At 37.4% G+C, this 14054-nt stretch overlaps 1 protein-coding gene across 1 annotated transcript; it reads right to left on the bottom strand.

Moving 5' to 3' along the window:
- Nucleotides 1–2239: 2239 nt before the first annotated feature.
- On the bottom strand, nt 2240–8708 carry LOC113766884 (beta-glucosidase-like SFR2, chloroplastic). Its single transcript, XM_027311049.1, has 11 exons — nt 8177–8708; nt 7277–7628; nt 6882–7020; nt 6453–6619; nt 5848–6069; nt 4602–4770; nt 4269–4502; nt 4033–4182; nt 3817–3946; nt 3040–3301; nt 2240–2604 (listed from the first exon to the last, which is right to left on the bottom strand). Exons 1-10 carry the CDS (start codon nt 8370–8372, stop codon nt 3105–3107), a joined length of 1956 nt encoding a protein of 651 aa, XP_027166850.1. The 5' UTR covers nt 8373–8708; the 3' UTR covers nt 2240–2604; nt 3040–3104.
- Between the last annotated feature and the right edge of the window lie 5346 nt (nt 8709–14054).

Raw genomic sequence — 14054 nt, 5'->3', positions numbered from 1 at the left:
ACTTTGGCACGGTTTGTTTTGAGAGAATAGGAAAGAAAGGAAAGAAAATAGTAGGATAACGTTTTTTTATGTTTGGATTGATTTTTTAGGAAAGAAAGGGAGGGATAATGTTTTTTCTTTTTTCCGATAAGCATGATTTAGGTCTAAATAAAAATGGATAAAAACGAAAGGAAAGGAAACTAAAATTAACTAAAATCTTAAAACTTTCTTAAAAAGTTCTGTGTGCTCATCAATTAAAATTCTAATGCTCAAGACGAGCTGAATGGAATGTATCTTTGGTCTATTTGACTCAAGCTCGATTTGGACTCGGTGTTGATCGAGTTGGAGTTGAGTTTTGACAGATCTAACTTGCGAGTAGATTAAAAACGTAAGCAATGTATAATAATTTTCTTTCCTTTAATGTTTCCTTTCTTTTCTTTACGCATTTTAATCCAAACAAGATGACAAGAATCTCTACTTCTCTTTCTTTTCCACTAAAATTTTCTCGTTTTCTTTCATTCACTTCCTTCGATCCAAATAGTGGATCAAAATTAACAAATAAAACAAGTGGGACTAGTTTACTTTTTCAATATAGCCAAAACAATTGGTTGAAGTTCCGTTTTATTATTATGGGTTACTCATGTCCCTTGAAAGGGATGAATTATATGAAGGTCCTTGGACTTTTATCTGGTGAATTAGCATAAATGCTCAGATTATTCTGTTTAGGGAAAATGAATTGACGTATGTTTTGCGCAAGTGATTTTGAGGCACCATATGAATAAAAATCAAAACAATAGTTGTTTGCCTAAAAAATTAAAAAGTTATATATATATATTCATGAATAATTTAGCTTACCTTCTCTTAAGTTTTAAAAATTACACATACCCCCCTTATCTTAATATTTTTAGCAACAAGAAACACTCAAAATGATGACATCACCTAAATCTCGGGATGATAATCCTAGACTACCCTTCCCAAACCAAACATCCGCTCCCTTTGCCGCACATCCTAGACCAATTAAGTAACATCACCGTTCCACAAAAGAACAACCGGCCGTAGACAAAAGGCAAAGCGAGTCTGAAAGCAGAAAGGAGAAAGATGGACCCCAAAAATCTTGATGAAAGCTTTCAGTTCTTGTCATTAGACCACAAAAGATGGTTGTTGATTATCCAACCATCTTAACAACATAGATCACACTAGCAAACACTCCATAATCTTTCCATTGTGCTCTTTTTTCCATCTGGATGTCATTATTACATATTATTGTTGGTTCTTTCAATCTATGGTCCTTGTTGCTAAAATGGACTATATATAACTTAAGAGGGAGGGAGGGAGGGAGGGAGGGAGGGAGCAACCTGAATTGTGGTTGTAAATTCTGGACTTGGAGTGTAGGCAAACTAAGCAAAGAAATATCGTGTGTGTATGTTGCTGACACTTCATCCTCAACTTGATACTCCGTGAAAGTGTATCTGAATCGGATTGAAATGCAACTAATGCACCTTTCTTTATTCTTCTTTCAGGCTTTGTGCATATTCAGCTAAACATTTGCGAGTTAGTAACCACGTGAAGGAGAAAAGCAAAATAGAACAGAAACATGGAAGGGGTTAAATTATCCACATAACATAGAAATGGCATGAAATTTATAATGAATTTCACTTCGACCGACCCTTCCTCAAAAATCAACTCAATTATTCTTCATTCTATGGATTAAGCATCAAATTTTTATCTTATTAGGAGAAAAGAAGGTTGGAAAGGGACTAGTTAGTGAGTAGGGTAGAAATGAGGCACTTGACGTTGAAGAGGCGTCGTCCCAATGCCAGCGAGCGATAAATCACCTCACTTGCCTTCATTTGTTTGTCTGTGACTACCGTTTCCGTTTTCTAAGCTCTGTTAGTTCATCGATACGTGACAGTACAAATATTGGGGATATCAGATATACAGAGAGCCTAATGTTTTATAGGAAATAAGAAGATTATTATAGCAGCAGACCGACTGATGTTCGATACTAGGGACAAATGCATGCATTTTCTTTGATGTTGGCACTTGGTATTGTTAATATCTCTCTTTCAAGACTACAAAAGTAATTTTAACCACATTTCTCCTCATTTGTAGCCAACTCTTCCTATATGCATGGAAATATCAGCCAACCAAAATCAAGATCCCCACCCTCCATCGTACAAAATGAGCTGATTGGAAGGAGCAAAAAAGAGGAGGAAAGAGGGACAGAGGAAAACTTGTGCCTACATTTCATTTGGCACTAGGATTATAACTTATAGAAGAATCAACATTAAATATCATAAAAAAGTAGTTATCATAACAAAATAGTGCCAAGCTTGTAAAATAATCTATTTGCTTAAACAGAGCATTTCATTCCCATACATGATAGCGTGCTTTCTATGCTTTATGCTACAACACCGGAATCTAGAATCAATCTTTGAGACATAAACGGCGAGGGGGGCAGTCGTGTGTTATAAGATCTCGTATCTGCTTTGCTTTGTTTAGACTCACAATGGACATAATCCATATTTATTAGGTACGAAACCCAAGAAATGAAGGACACTGCCTTCAATATGGACTACGATTCGGTCTCTATTCCATTGTAAAAGAAGCTCAAGTAACTTTAATCTGCAACAAAAGAAAATATCAGCAAGAACCACAAACATTTTTAATCACACGGGAAACACCCATGCAACTAGATATCAAAAGATATGATGATGCCAAACCCTAGACAATTCAGAAACCCCCCAGATCCTCATTAACCTGCCAATGATCTATTATAAGCATAAATCAGTCCCAAGGCTCAGTTAGTAGGTACAAAGCAAAGAATCTCTCCGATTTTACCAGGTTCTGAAAGTATCACAAGTAGCATTTACATAACTAGTTTAACATGGTACTGAAGGTGGAATTGAGGCTTTAGTTTAGAAGGTCCCCGAGTTGACAACTCAAATGGCGACATATCTTGGAGAGTAGATGCTCGAAGGAACAACTCCAGACTTCTGTAAACTCTAGCAAATTACTAGCAGACTACTAACAATGAAAGCAAGGTGTTAAAACAGATACCTTTTCTCATGCTTTTTGCTGAAATTGCTCAGCTACATGTCTGGACAATAGGCAAAAAGAAACAATTATACCACCAAGTTCAGCGGCTCAAGAACCAATTCACCACTATCTGCCTGAGATTTTGCTTTTCTTTTGTTGTAGAAAGGTTGGAGAATGTATCGTGAGAAGCGGCTCAAAGGGTCCTGGAGCCCCTCCATTTCATAGTGCCCAAATCGCCAATCTCGCTCAACATAAAGCCGTCTTATGGGTTGATCAAGACTTCCTATTAAGATGAAGTCAATCAAACAATAACTGAAGCAATCAGTACGTATTCGTAATCTTTTCCCAAGTTTATAATACTTGGAAACAGAGCTAGAGTGGCCATGCATGAGAAGCGAATTACAAGAGCTGCAGAGCAACACAATATGTAGATGCATAATTGAGTAATTATATTCATCCATATGAACTAGTATATGGTGCATGTACTCCTCCTAAGTATAGTTTAAAAGAATAGCACTGCATGTCAATTGACAATCCAGTACTTTCGGATTTATGTTGACAAAATCTCCGCCAGGAGCCCTTTTCAACCCCAAAGGACTTTGTGGACAATCATTTCCAACATCCACAAATAATGTCTATTCCTTTTATAACTGCTGTCAAAACCATCAGATGTCTAAGGAGAATAAAAGAACTAGGCCCATTCTATTGTAATGGCCTCGAGAAAAAGTTTTGCACTCGTAGCTTGACATAAAGATGACACCAGTCATTTAATAGCAAGAAATGAATGCAATGTATTACCAGCATACATCAAGCCACGTTTGTTAACAGCCCGATAAAATGGCCTAGTCTTTTTTTCCTTAGCAGCCATTTGAAGACCATTCCATGACCGCTCCCTGTCTTCTCGTGTAACTTTGCCAGATTTCACCACCTGAAATAAAGATTACCAGCTACAGCATCTGCAACAAGACAAGGTAATAAAAGGACCAGCCAAAGAAGCAGCAAAGGAGTTGTTACTCTGGAAAACAAATTATAAGAGGGGCGTGGAATCCTTTTAAGGTTGTTCGACCGATCTACTGCTACAAGCCCAAATTTTGGCCCATATCCATCAGCCCATTCCCAGTTGTCAGAAATGGTCCAAAACAGGTAACCAAGGACGGGAACACCCTTTATGAAAAGGAAGACAGGCTAGAATAAATACTTTAAGAGAGTAGGGCCCAGTCAATAATATTTGAGGGATTTAGAGCTCAAACCATGGTCATGGCAGCATATACTGCTAGTAGATGTTCTAACAAGTATGGGTGTCTGATCAAATCAGTCTCATCGGAAACACCATTTTCAGTAATGACAAAGGGTAGTTTAAGATGCTTGTATCTTTCATGGAACTGAACAAGCACACGGTATAACCCGTCAGGATAAACCCCGCGACCAGATTCACTGTATTCATCAGTTTCAACCAACTTCAGTCCAGTACCTGAAACCACTTCCTGGAAAATTCCAGACAATTCAGATTTTCAGGTTTGGTGATTTCAAAAAAGGTAGGGGAATAATATAATGTAAATTAATATGTTTCAAGAGCTTTATACCTGTCCATAGTAATTTATCCCTATATAATCCAGCTTGTCACAAATGCTATCCAGGAAAGGAAACAACGTCAATGAACTTGCGACCTTAACTGCAGGGATGTCAAATAGGCCATATGGACGCATAAATGAGACGTGGTGTGCCACTCCAACAATTGCACATGATATTGTACTGTGGACAAATGACCAGAGACGTTTGTAAGACAAAGGATAGTAGACATTACAAATAAAAACTGGCAGATAGATGCTTTAAGATCAAGATACTATTTCACAATCCATGCTTAAGGTTCTCCTTTTAGAATACTATTTCACAATCCATGCTTAAGGTTCTCCTTTTAGAAAACCCCACAGGTCTAGAGAAAGATTATGTGTTATAGTTAAGCCAGTCACCTTGAAGCTCCTTACCTCCTCCTCAGAATAGAATATTCTATCAAAGCATATGCCATTCACAAACTTAATTCACACAAAGTACATTTGTGTAAAGGGTTTGTTATCCTTTTGACAGGATGAGTGCAAAAGCAAGTCATGTGTAAAGGGTTTGTTATCCATTCACAGACTTAATTCACGCAAAGTACATTTGTGTAAAGGCTTTGTTATCCATTTGACAGGATGAGTGCAAAAGCAAGTAATGTAACATCACTTAAAATTCACAAGCCTAATTATCTCCAAGCCCAGTCTCCAAGAACAAAGGAAAAAGGGAAAAAGAGAAAGGAATCAAAGAAAAAGGGTTTCACCATCAGACTGCAAATTTAGCAGGCAAACAAACAAGAAGATTTATATATAAGCAGTAGAAATGCATTTAAAATCTGTTAGCCGGGCCTATGAGTAAATGCAAGTGGTATCTTTGCTCTTAAAAGACAAAGACAGCGAATGAGAAAGAGACCAGGGAATGAAGATGGAGAAAGATGTTATGAATGGTGTTACAAAACTACCAATCTTTCCATTTTTGTTAAACCTAAAATGCACATTTATTTGTTATCAGTGAAATAAATTAGGTGCAATAAGATTGACCTCAAAACTTAGGTCTGAAAGTTGGCCTCTTATCTTTGCTATACAAGATTTGTCAACGTGTTTGCAACTACGTGCTTCAAACACACAAAGAAAATTACTGATGCATGTAAAAGCATGCATGCACATTTTACAGAAATATACAAAGGCCATTCTAAAAGACAAAGTAGAAAATACTGATATAAACCAAATTTTTCCAAATAGTAAATGAGACATTCATCTCTAAAGCATGAAAGACAACCTTTTTTCATGTATGTAATCGTATGCTTTTAGATGTGCAGTGGTTATCCAATGCATGGCTTGGTTGAAGACGCCAGTGGGTAGAGCAGAAGTGGCAACCTCCAGCATATCAGGATTACCACCAGGCCAAGCACCAGCACAATAAGTAAGCATACAAAAGACGTGCGGCTCGTTAAATGTTACCCAGTAGTCCACAATATCCGAAACACTGTCAACAACAAGCCTGCAAAACAGATAGAACAAGATCGTCGAGCCAGAAGCACGTGAACCCTCATGCAGTTTCTGAAAAAAAAAATCTTATGATGAATAAAGTCCAGTCAAGTCAAAAGTTACTTAGCCATATACTTTATACAAGCTAATTGAAATGATTTCTTAACAAATTCAATATTAGATTGCATGTATGATTTCTTATAGATCCAGCTAATAACTAGAATAGAGCAATGAAACAAGACATACAGGAATCCTGGCCCATGCAAGTTGTTCTGACATATCAGCATACAATTTGGAGGGGCAAAATGATGGTGATTGGTGAATGCTAGGCTACAACTTAAATGGCATAGACATGTTTACTAGAACCTCGTGTATCAAGAATTACAGGATACTGACCTCGTAAATTGCATGAAATAGTCTACAGTCTTTTCTAGCTTCCACCCGCCATAGTCTCCTGCCCATGGTGGCAAGGAGTGGTGAAACAATGTTAGCATCACTTTCATCCCATATGACCGAACTCTATTGATGATCCATCTATATCGTTCTAATGCTGCGTAGTTGACCTAGAAGACATATCATGAAGTATCTTCACTAGTATTTATCAAAAGAAAGTCTCCATATTTTTAATTACTTGAAATACTAACATTCCCCCGAATTGGCTGTATGCTGGTTTGCCTTCATATGACTCTAAAGATAGCAAAAAGGAATTTGCTAACATATTATATTTCCAGATTTATAGTTGTGTTCCTAGTGGACCCAAAATACGCTACACAAGCTACAGATAAATCCAGAATTTTTGTTATAATATGTCCCTCATTTACTTACAGTTTCTTTGAGTCCAGTCACTGGCTCCTCCGGCATAATCCTTGTCCAATCTATTCCCATGCGAAACACTTGTACACCAGTATCCTTAGCTAATTTCAATTCTGTATCAGGATCAGACCAAAACCTCAATCTTTCTTCCCTGGAAGTAAATCAAACATTTGATAACTTGCAAAGTGTAATACGAGAATTCTATAAAAGTCACGCTCAGGATCCTTGATGTTATTACTCGCAATGCCCGCTACAAAATCCTTTTGCCAACTAGATTTTTCAGGTTAATAACATTTTGTTCAATTACACGCAATACTTTCTCGTCCGTCTTGAAGCAAACTTTGTGTGATTATACCAACGCATCTCCTATAGCTCTAAAAGGTTAGGGAACAGGTATATATACTTACGGGTTTGGGACATTGTGCCAGGCAGCAACGTTATGATGGCATTCTTCGGGGGTTACAGGTTCTTCAAATTCTTCATACTTCTCAAATCCTCTAAGTTTTGCTTCCATAGCTATCTTAAGTGGCTTCTTTCTCTTTATGGTCCTATCAGCTTCTTTAGGAGGTAAGGAAGCTGGCTGAGATCCCCCATCACTGGAAGCAGAACCAACTAGCACATCAGCTGGCAGGGGGTTATGCTGAGGTTCTAACTTGTCACAAGGACTTTTCTCTGCAAACTCAAGCCAAGCATCATTAAGTCTGTCTTCAACATGTGCCGGTGCTGTTGCCAACCCGAAAAAGAATCCTTTCTCACCTTCTAACCCAGAAAAAAAAAACATGAAAAAAGAAATGAGGGAGGGAAAAAGGACATCTTATAGAAGATACTACTTTCCACAGCCTCATCAAATAATAAGAGAAGGGAGCTTGAGAGCATCCAATGCACAACCAACAAAATAATGATTCCCGGACCTAATTCTTCGGTACATACAGATGATCACTATAATTCAAAGTCAATTAGAATCCATTTCCAAGGAAAAATTTACAACCGCCCACAACAATCAAGTAATGACTTTTTAAAGGCAACGATTGACTATTATTTTGTAGAACATCTGAAACTTGATGAAACTCACAGGCATAAGCACAGTCAGCTGATATTCAAAAAGGGCGCATGCATTGCTTGTTACTTGAAAAAATGGAAATTGAAACTAGCATGGCGCTTATCCACCTCGCTAATTGTTCAACTTATGAAATAGCTAAGCTCAGAACAAGTACATTGATTGAAAGGAAAATACAACGAATCATGACTGAGCCAGCCAAATTAAGCAGAATAAAGAAACGGTTTTTTTTTTTTTTTTTTTGAATTACCGTGATCATCAGAGGAGGAGGAGGAGGGGTTGATGTTGAAGACGGCAAGGATGTCGGAGGCTTCGTCGATGGGAGAAGGGATAGGCATGAGGTTCTTATTACGGAAGCGACGATAAGAGACGGCGTTGGCAGCCACGGTAACAGTGACTAACAATCCGGCGAGTTTGGTCGCCGAAACGAAGAGGGTGAGCAGCATTTAACTAGACTAGAGAGTGACTACTGTCGTGCCTTGTTATTTAGGAGTAGGATTATACTAATCTACTCTTAAATAAAATAAAGTAAATACTAACACTAATATACTACTCCCTCGTATAGTAATCTAACTTGATGAATTTGGGGATTAGGAAGGAGACTACTCGTCTAGAGTCTAGAGTGACTAGAGCAGACAAATTCAATTTTCCAAATTTGAGGGAGGATACACGTACAAACACCACCAATTCTTCTTCTGAATACGCAAATACTACTTACTACTGCTGCAAAGTGCAAACCAAACCAGGTAGTGTATAAGAAGGAAAACAGAAGAGTCTGAAATATGGGCAATATGTGTGCGTGTGGTGCGGGGGATTGAGCATCGAGTATTGCGTATTGAGTGAAGACAGCGTAAAGAGTAGTATCTTCTACACGTGTCTGGACTTGACGGACCAATGATAAGATAAAATCGACGTCGTTTTCGCATTTTTGGTGTTTCGATTACTGCAGCTGGCTGTAACATATATCATCATCGTTCTCCTGAATCAATCCACTCGCTCCAAATGTCACAGCTCACAACCAACCAACCAACCAACCAGCCAACGTTGTAGTGTAGTAGAGTCCAGAGAAACTGGAGCAGAACAATTATGAATAATCAGCAGAGTAAAGCAAAAAGAATACTAGAAAGGAACCGAAGAGGTTCTGAGGAATTGTTTGCAAGTTTTGTTAAGTATGAAACGAAATATCATATCTTGGCAGTATTAGATAATAATAACAATTCGGTATCATATCTTGGCAGTATGGATGATGTCCTAACCAAACAAAGAGATGATAGAAATTTTATCCACTATTTGCAAATCTTTTTTTTTTTTATTATTATTATTATAGTACTCCTACCAACCAACGTTACTTTAATTAGCAACTTTCCTTTTGCGCATAATAATCCCACTACTTACCGCAACTTGCCCACTTTTGAGTTTTGAAGACAACACACAGACACACACCCCAAGCCCTGGAAATTTGGGCCAGCGTCGGCCTGTTTGTTTGCTAGCCAGAAAATCTCACTCGGGCTTCCACCATCAAGATGTCCCACTGACACAGCCCACTACACTCTACACTAGTCCTACTCCCAGTACTGCATGGCTTGCTTACCCCGGTATTTGATCTCCAAGGATGTTCTCCACAAAACCCCCTCCACAAAATTTTTAAGTTGATGGATAATTTGGGGGGAAGGTTGAGTTAGATGATTTGAATGAGAGAGCGTAATTAAGAGATTTCGAATTCGAACCCTTTTACTTACACTAAAAAATTACAAAACAAAAAAAAAAAGAGATGTGATGAATAATTTAATTTGTCCATAATTCCTTGACCTGGCCCAAGCAAAGTTCAGCCTCAAGAAAATGCAATGGGTGCAGCAAAAGGCAATAGCCGGTAGTAAGCCAATAATCTATCAACCCCACATAATCCAATACTTGGGCAGTCGATTTGAGTAGTTGTGCGTGTTTGTTGATCACACACCCACGTGTGAGCAATTTAGCAAGAGATACATACAAGGAAGTATAACTACTCGTGTTCCTTGAGTTGAGTCTGCAGTTTACTACAAAAATTTCACTAACATTTCGTACAAAGCTGGTAAGAATACAATGAATGGGCGGACACAGGACAGGAGGAAGCAAAATGGAGATGGGATGAAGTGGTCCAGCAGCCGGGGGCATTGTTGCGTTAATAAATGTCCGGCTTCCAAATTCCGTGCACTGAAGAAGGCAGCAGCAGCAGAGCATGGTAAGTGGCAGTAATTGAATTGGCGTTGGGGAATGGTATGTCTAGGAGGTGTAATGATTACTTGGTCAGAGGGAATTTCGGAAAAGAAAGCTACTAGTCATTGCACTAAGAGTCAACCCCAACCCTGATACATCACTTTCCCGACTAATATTCTCCCATCCATGACCCACCTTTGCCCCCTCTTCCTCCTCCTCTAGGTCTCATGAATAAGCTTCCTCGAGGTTTTTCTAAAAATTATATACTTACCTTCTCTATTTTGACACTTTTAGTTACTATAAGCCTTAAGATTACATCAAAATTTTAGTGAATATCCTAAAATATCCTTCTCTGATAAAGTTTAATTTATTTTTCTAAACAATTATAACGTAATTTAGAGCAATTACAAAGGAATGAGTTTTAAGTTTTTTTACGTTCATATTTGTTGTTTAATAATCAACTACACTAATAAAACTCATTACGATAAGCTACTCTTAATAGTGCTTTAATGGTGATATAAAGTCTTTTTGAGATGGAAAAGAACTAGTGTGTCATCACAATTTTTTAAAGTTTATAAATTAATCGAGCGGTAGAACTACCATAATTTAGTAGTGATTTTAGGTCATTTATTTTTTAGTTATTGTTGATTTTGATACCAAAAAAATAAAGAGACAAACAATAGTTACAAAAAAAAAAAAAAAAGGTTCAATGTTCAAAGTTATCAGAAAAAAATGCTACTAGTTTCACATTTGATCACGATGAAGGTTAAGAACTAATCATACTATATGATTTTACTAACAAAATATAAGAGCAATGAATAAGAAGGGAAAAGAAAAAAAAAAGTATAAACCCCGTTCTTTGTACAAGTGTAGCAAAGTAATTAAAAAAATGAGTTTTATTGGATTGTCAAGACTAGTGCTGTCATTTTAAATGAACGAGGGAAGTAGGTATAATTATTGAAATGTTAGAGGTGTTAAGTGAAGTTGTAGGAAACCTTAGGAAAGGTTTATGAAATTATCCCATGATCCTGTTGTTTTCAAGATTAACCTGTACATCATTAGCAATGCTTTAGACATACTCCAAGAAGAGACATGGTTGAATCCTTGGTGTCTAAGTAAAAAGGGTAAAGGATTCAAACCTTACCCCTCATTAATGTGTCACTCTATGTGATTTTTTCCAAATCTATACAGGTGCGTAGTACAACCGTCTGATTCGATGGTGATTTAGTTATCGTCAATTTCTCTAGATCCCATTGAACCTCTCTCCCTCTAGTGTAGACTAAAGTAGAAGTAGGTTAGATTAGTTGTTGGCGTCTAATAAAAAAAATACAATCAATTATTATTTTCAAAAAATATATATATAAAAAAAATATAGGACTTGGGGACTTGGGGAGCGAGGTACTGTCATATTCTCTCCTCTGTCTGCTACAGCCAACTTCAGTACTAGTTTCAAGCAAATTTGGGACGCGGGCTGAGCTCAGGACAATTTTAGGGAAGGGAGTAGTACGCAATGAATACACTTGACTAAAAGGCTTTTCCAACCTAATTAAATATAAGACTCACGAGTGCCCATCAGGTGGCGTCAAATTTTTGGAAAGATAGAGTTAATTTAAAAAATATATATATGAATGTAAGGAAAAATAGTAGTAATTATTAGTATGTATAATGATTTAATAAATTAAGTACAATTTAATTGCATTAATACGCGTTCACTGAATACCCATTAAAAAAATTCTTACAAATTATATTCAATTGTACACGCATCTCCCCCATAACTAATTAGGACGTGGGCATGGTTACAAACTTTCTAAATGGTTCAGAATCCACGGACATCGAACATTGCTGCTCCTCAAAAAATGGTACTACAACTCGTGATTGTACTAAATTCTTGTCCCCTAGACCCATTCATTGTTTCATCTTGTACGTGTAACTAATAGGTTTGGTAAAAAATTTGCTAGTATAGTTTTGGGTTGAATAATAATTATTTGGTTGAGAGAATGAAGGCTTTTAACTGCGCATGGAAATTGGTTTTTTTTTTTTTAATCAATTGTTAATTTCTACACTATTCTTTCTCCTGCTTCTACTTTAATCCGTCTATGATTTTTTTCCCACCCCAGACCAATTTTACTGCACTTGAATTTTACTGCAAGTGCAGATATTTGAAACACTAAGCTATAATCAGGTCTGCACTTTAGCCTTTAAACGATGATCAACTCACTTGAGGCGAGTTGGTTGCGCACCGAAATAGGTGGTACAGTTCTTTAGTACTAATATAATGACGAGTAAACAGATTTGTTTTAGCTGTTTGATGTCTGGATAAGGGAGAAGTTCGTAAAATTAAAGAAGATGGTGGGGGGGTTCGATAGTAGGCGGACCACACCCCAACGTGCTTGTCCCACCCAAAAAAAACAGGGGGGCGGTGGCTTGATATTCCTGCAAGAATCTTGGCTGCAGGCACAGTGTGTTCTTGCTGCTTGTCACTAAAATTTAAGAGAATAATCAACTGAAGGGGGCTTTGGCTCAGGTGGAGACTGGAGGATGGAGACTTGCTCCGTCCCCCGGCCCTCATGCCAGGCACAAACAACCGAGTGATACTAGCTAGATTCCAGGATATACACACACCTACATACACACACTAATATCACATGAATGCCTAAGTTTCAGCTTAACTTCCGGAAATAAGAAGTGCAAACATACAACATATGGTGATAGAAAAAATTGTGCACATATAGAATACTAGTATACTATAGCCAGTTAAAGTTTCCACGTAAAACGATGCCCAGTAAGATATTTAATTGTCTTAGTTTTCAGCTGGGCTAAGAAGGTGTGCTTGTTTGGGGAGTCGGGATGTATTCATGATTTTGACTCCCCGGAGCCACACGAGCAGTTTGAACTTTGAAGCCCCAGGCACCTAAACACAAAAAAAAAAAAGGAAAAGAATTGAATGGGATGTTTTCCGCATCATCGAGTTATTATAGTACTAGTATAATTATAAACGGAAGATAATAAATACAAACACCCTAAGGGAGTAAATTGCGTGCTTTGGGCTCTAGGCAGAAATTTCAGCAATATTCTGATTTTCATTCCAGCAAGCAACCACATCAACTGACTCATTTTGATGTCTATCCCCTCAATTACTGATATTTGACTGTCCAAATATATATATATATATATATATGGATGTTGATGTCAAAGATGATAATTACCATACAAACCGCTACGAGTTTAAGAAGCGTAAACCTTACCCCGTCCAATATCCTGTTAATAGCGCAAGCACGAGGGAGACAGTTGAATATATGGAAGGAATATTATTGTTCGAGCGTGAGGCTTTCACTGTCGGTTAATTTTTTTTTTTTCTCTTTTTGGTTACTGTTAAAAAGTCGTACCCTGATGATAGCGAGTTTATGTGCTGTAATGACAGGGACAGAGAAAATCGAGTCAAAAAGAGAGTGCTAACTTTACTAAATTTAAAAATAACATGCGTGCTATAGTTTATTTTCCTTTTATTATTATTATTTTTTTTTTTTTTGGTTTTGGGGGTGGATATTTTCATTCTCGTGCTCTATTTCAATTGAAAAACGGCATTCATTCTTCTGGAAACATGAAGGGCATGAATTGGAAGTTAGATTTACATGTGTCTTTGTACAAATTAAATGAAGCGTTAATAATTCAGCAGACCCACTAAATACTCCAAACGAGTGGGTCTTCTCGGATACGGATGACTTTATGCTCAAAACATTTGTTTTCAGACCAAACCAAATACCAGCACGCAAAGAGTTTTGGTTATCCAATTTTGCCGCTTTTAGTTTCCCGTTTCAAGCGATACGGCACAAACATCTTTTAAGGCGACCGACAAAAAAACTGCTAAGCAAAAGCTGTGATGTTGAGCAGCTTCCATGTTTTATACTACTCAATTTCATTTTCTACATTCT

The sequence above is a fragment of the Coffea eugenioides genome, chromosome 3 (genome assembly GCF_003713205.1).
Source record: "Coffea eugenioides isolate CCC68of chromosome 3, Ceug_1.0, whole genome shotgun sequence".
In the NCBI taxonomy this organism is placed as follows: domain Eukaryota; kingdom Viridiplantae; phylum Streptophyta; class Magnoliopsida; order Gentianales; family Rubiaceae; genus Coffea; species Coffea eugenioides.
The sequence above is the reverse complement of the archived record's forward strand: the minus strand, read 5'-3'. Positions and strand labels throughout refer to the sequence as shown.

Excerpts from the sequence above, each read along its gene's own strand:
- LOC113766884 (XM_027311049.1), bottom strand. The coding sequence starts at position 8,372 with ATGCTGCTCACCCTCTTCGTTTCGGCGACCAAACTCGCCGGATTGTTA. Across the intron at positions 4,183-4,268 it reads TATATGCTGCCATGACCATG|GGTGTTCCCGTCCTTGGTTA; the intron begins GTTTGAGCTCTA and ends CTTTTCATAAAG. Across the intron at positions 3,947-4,032 it reads CTTATAATTTGTTTTCCAGA|GTGGTGAAATCTGGCAAAGT; the intron begins GTAACAACTCCT and ends TCTTTATTTCAG.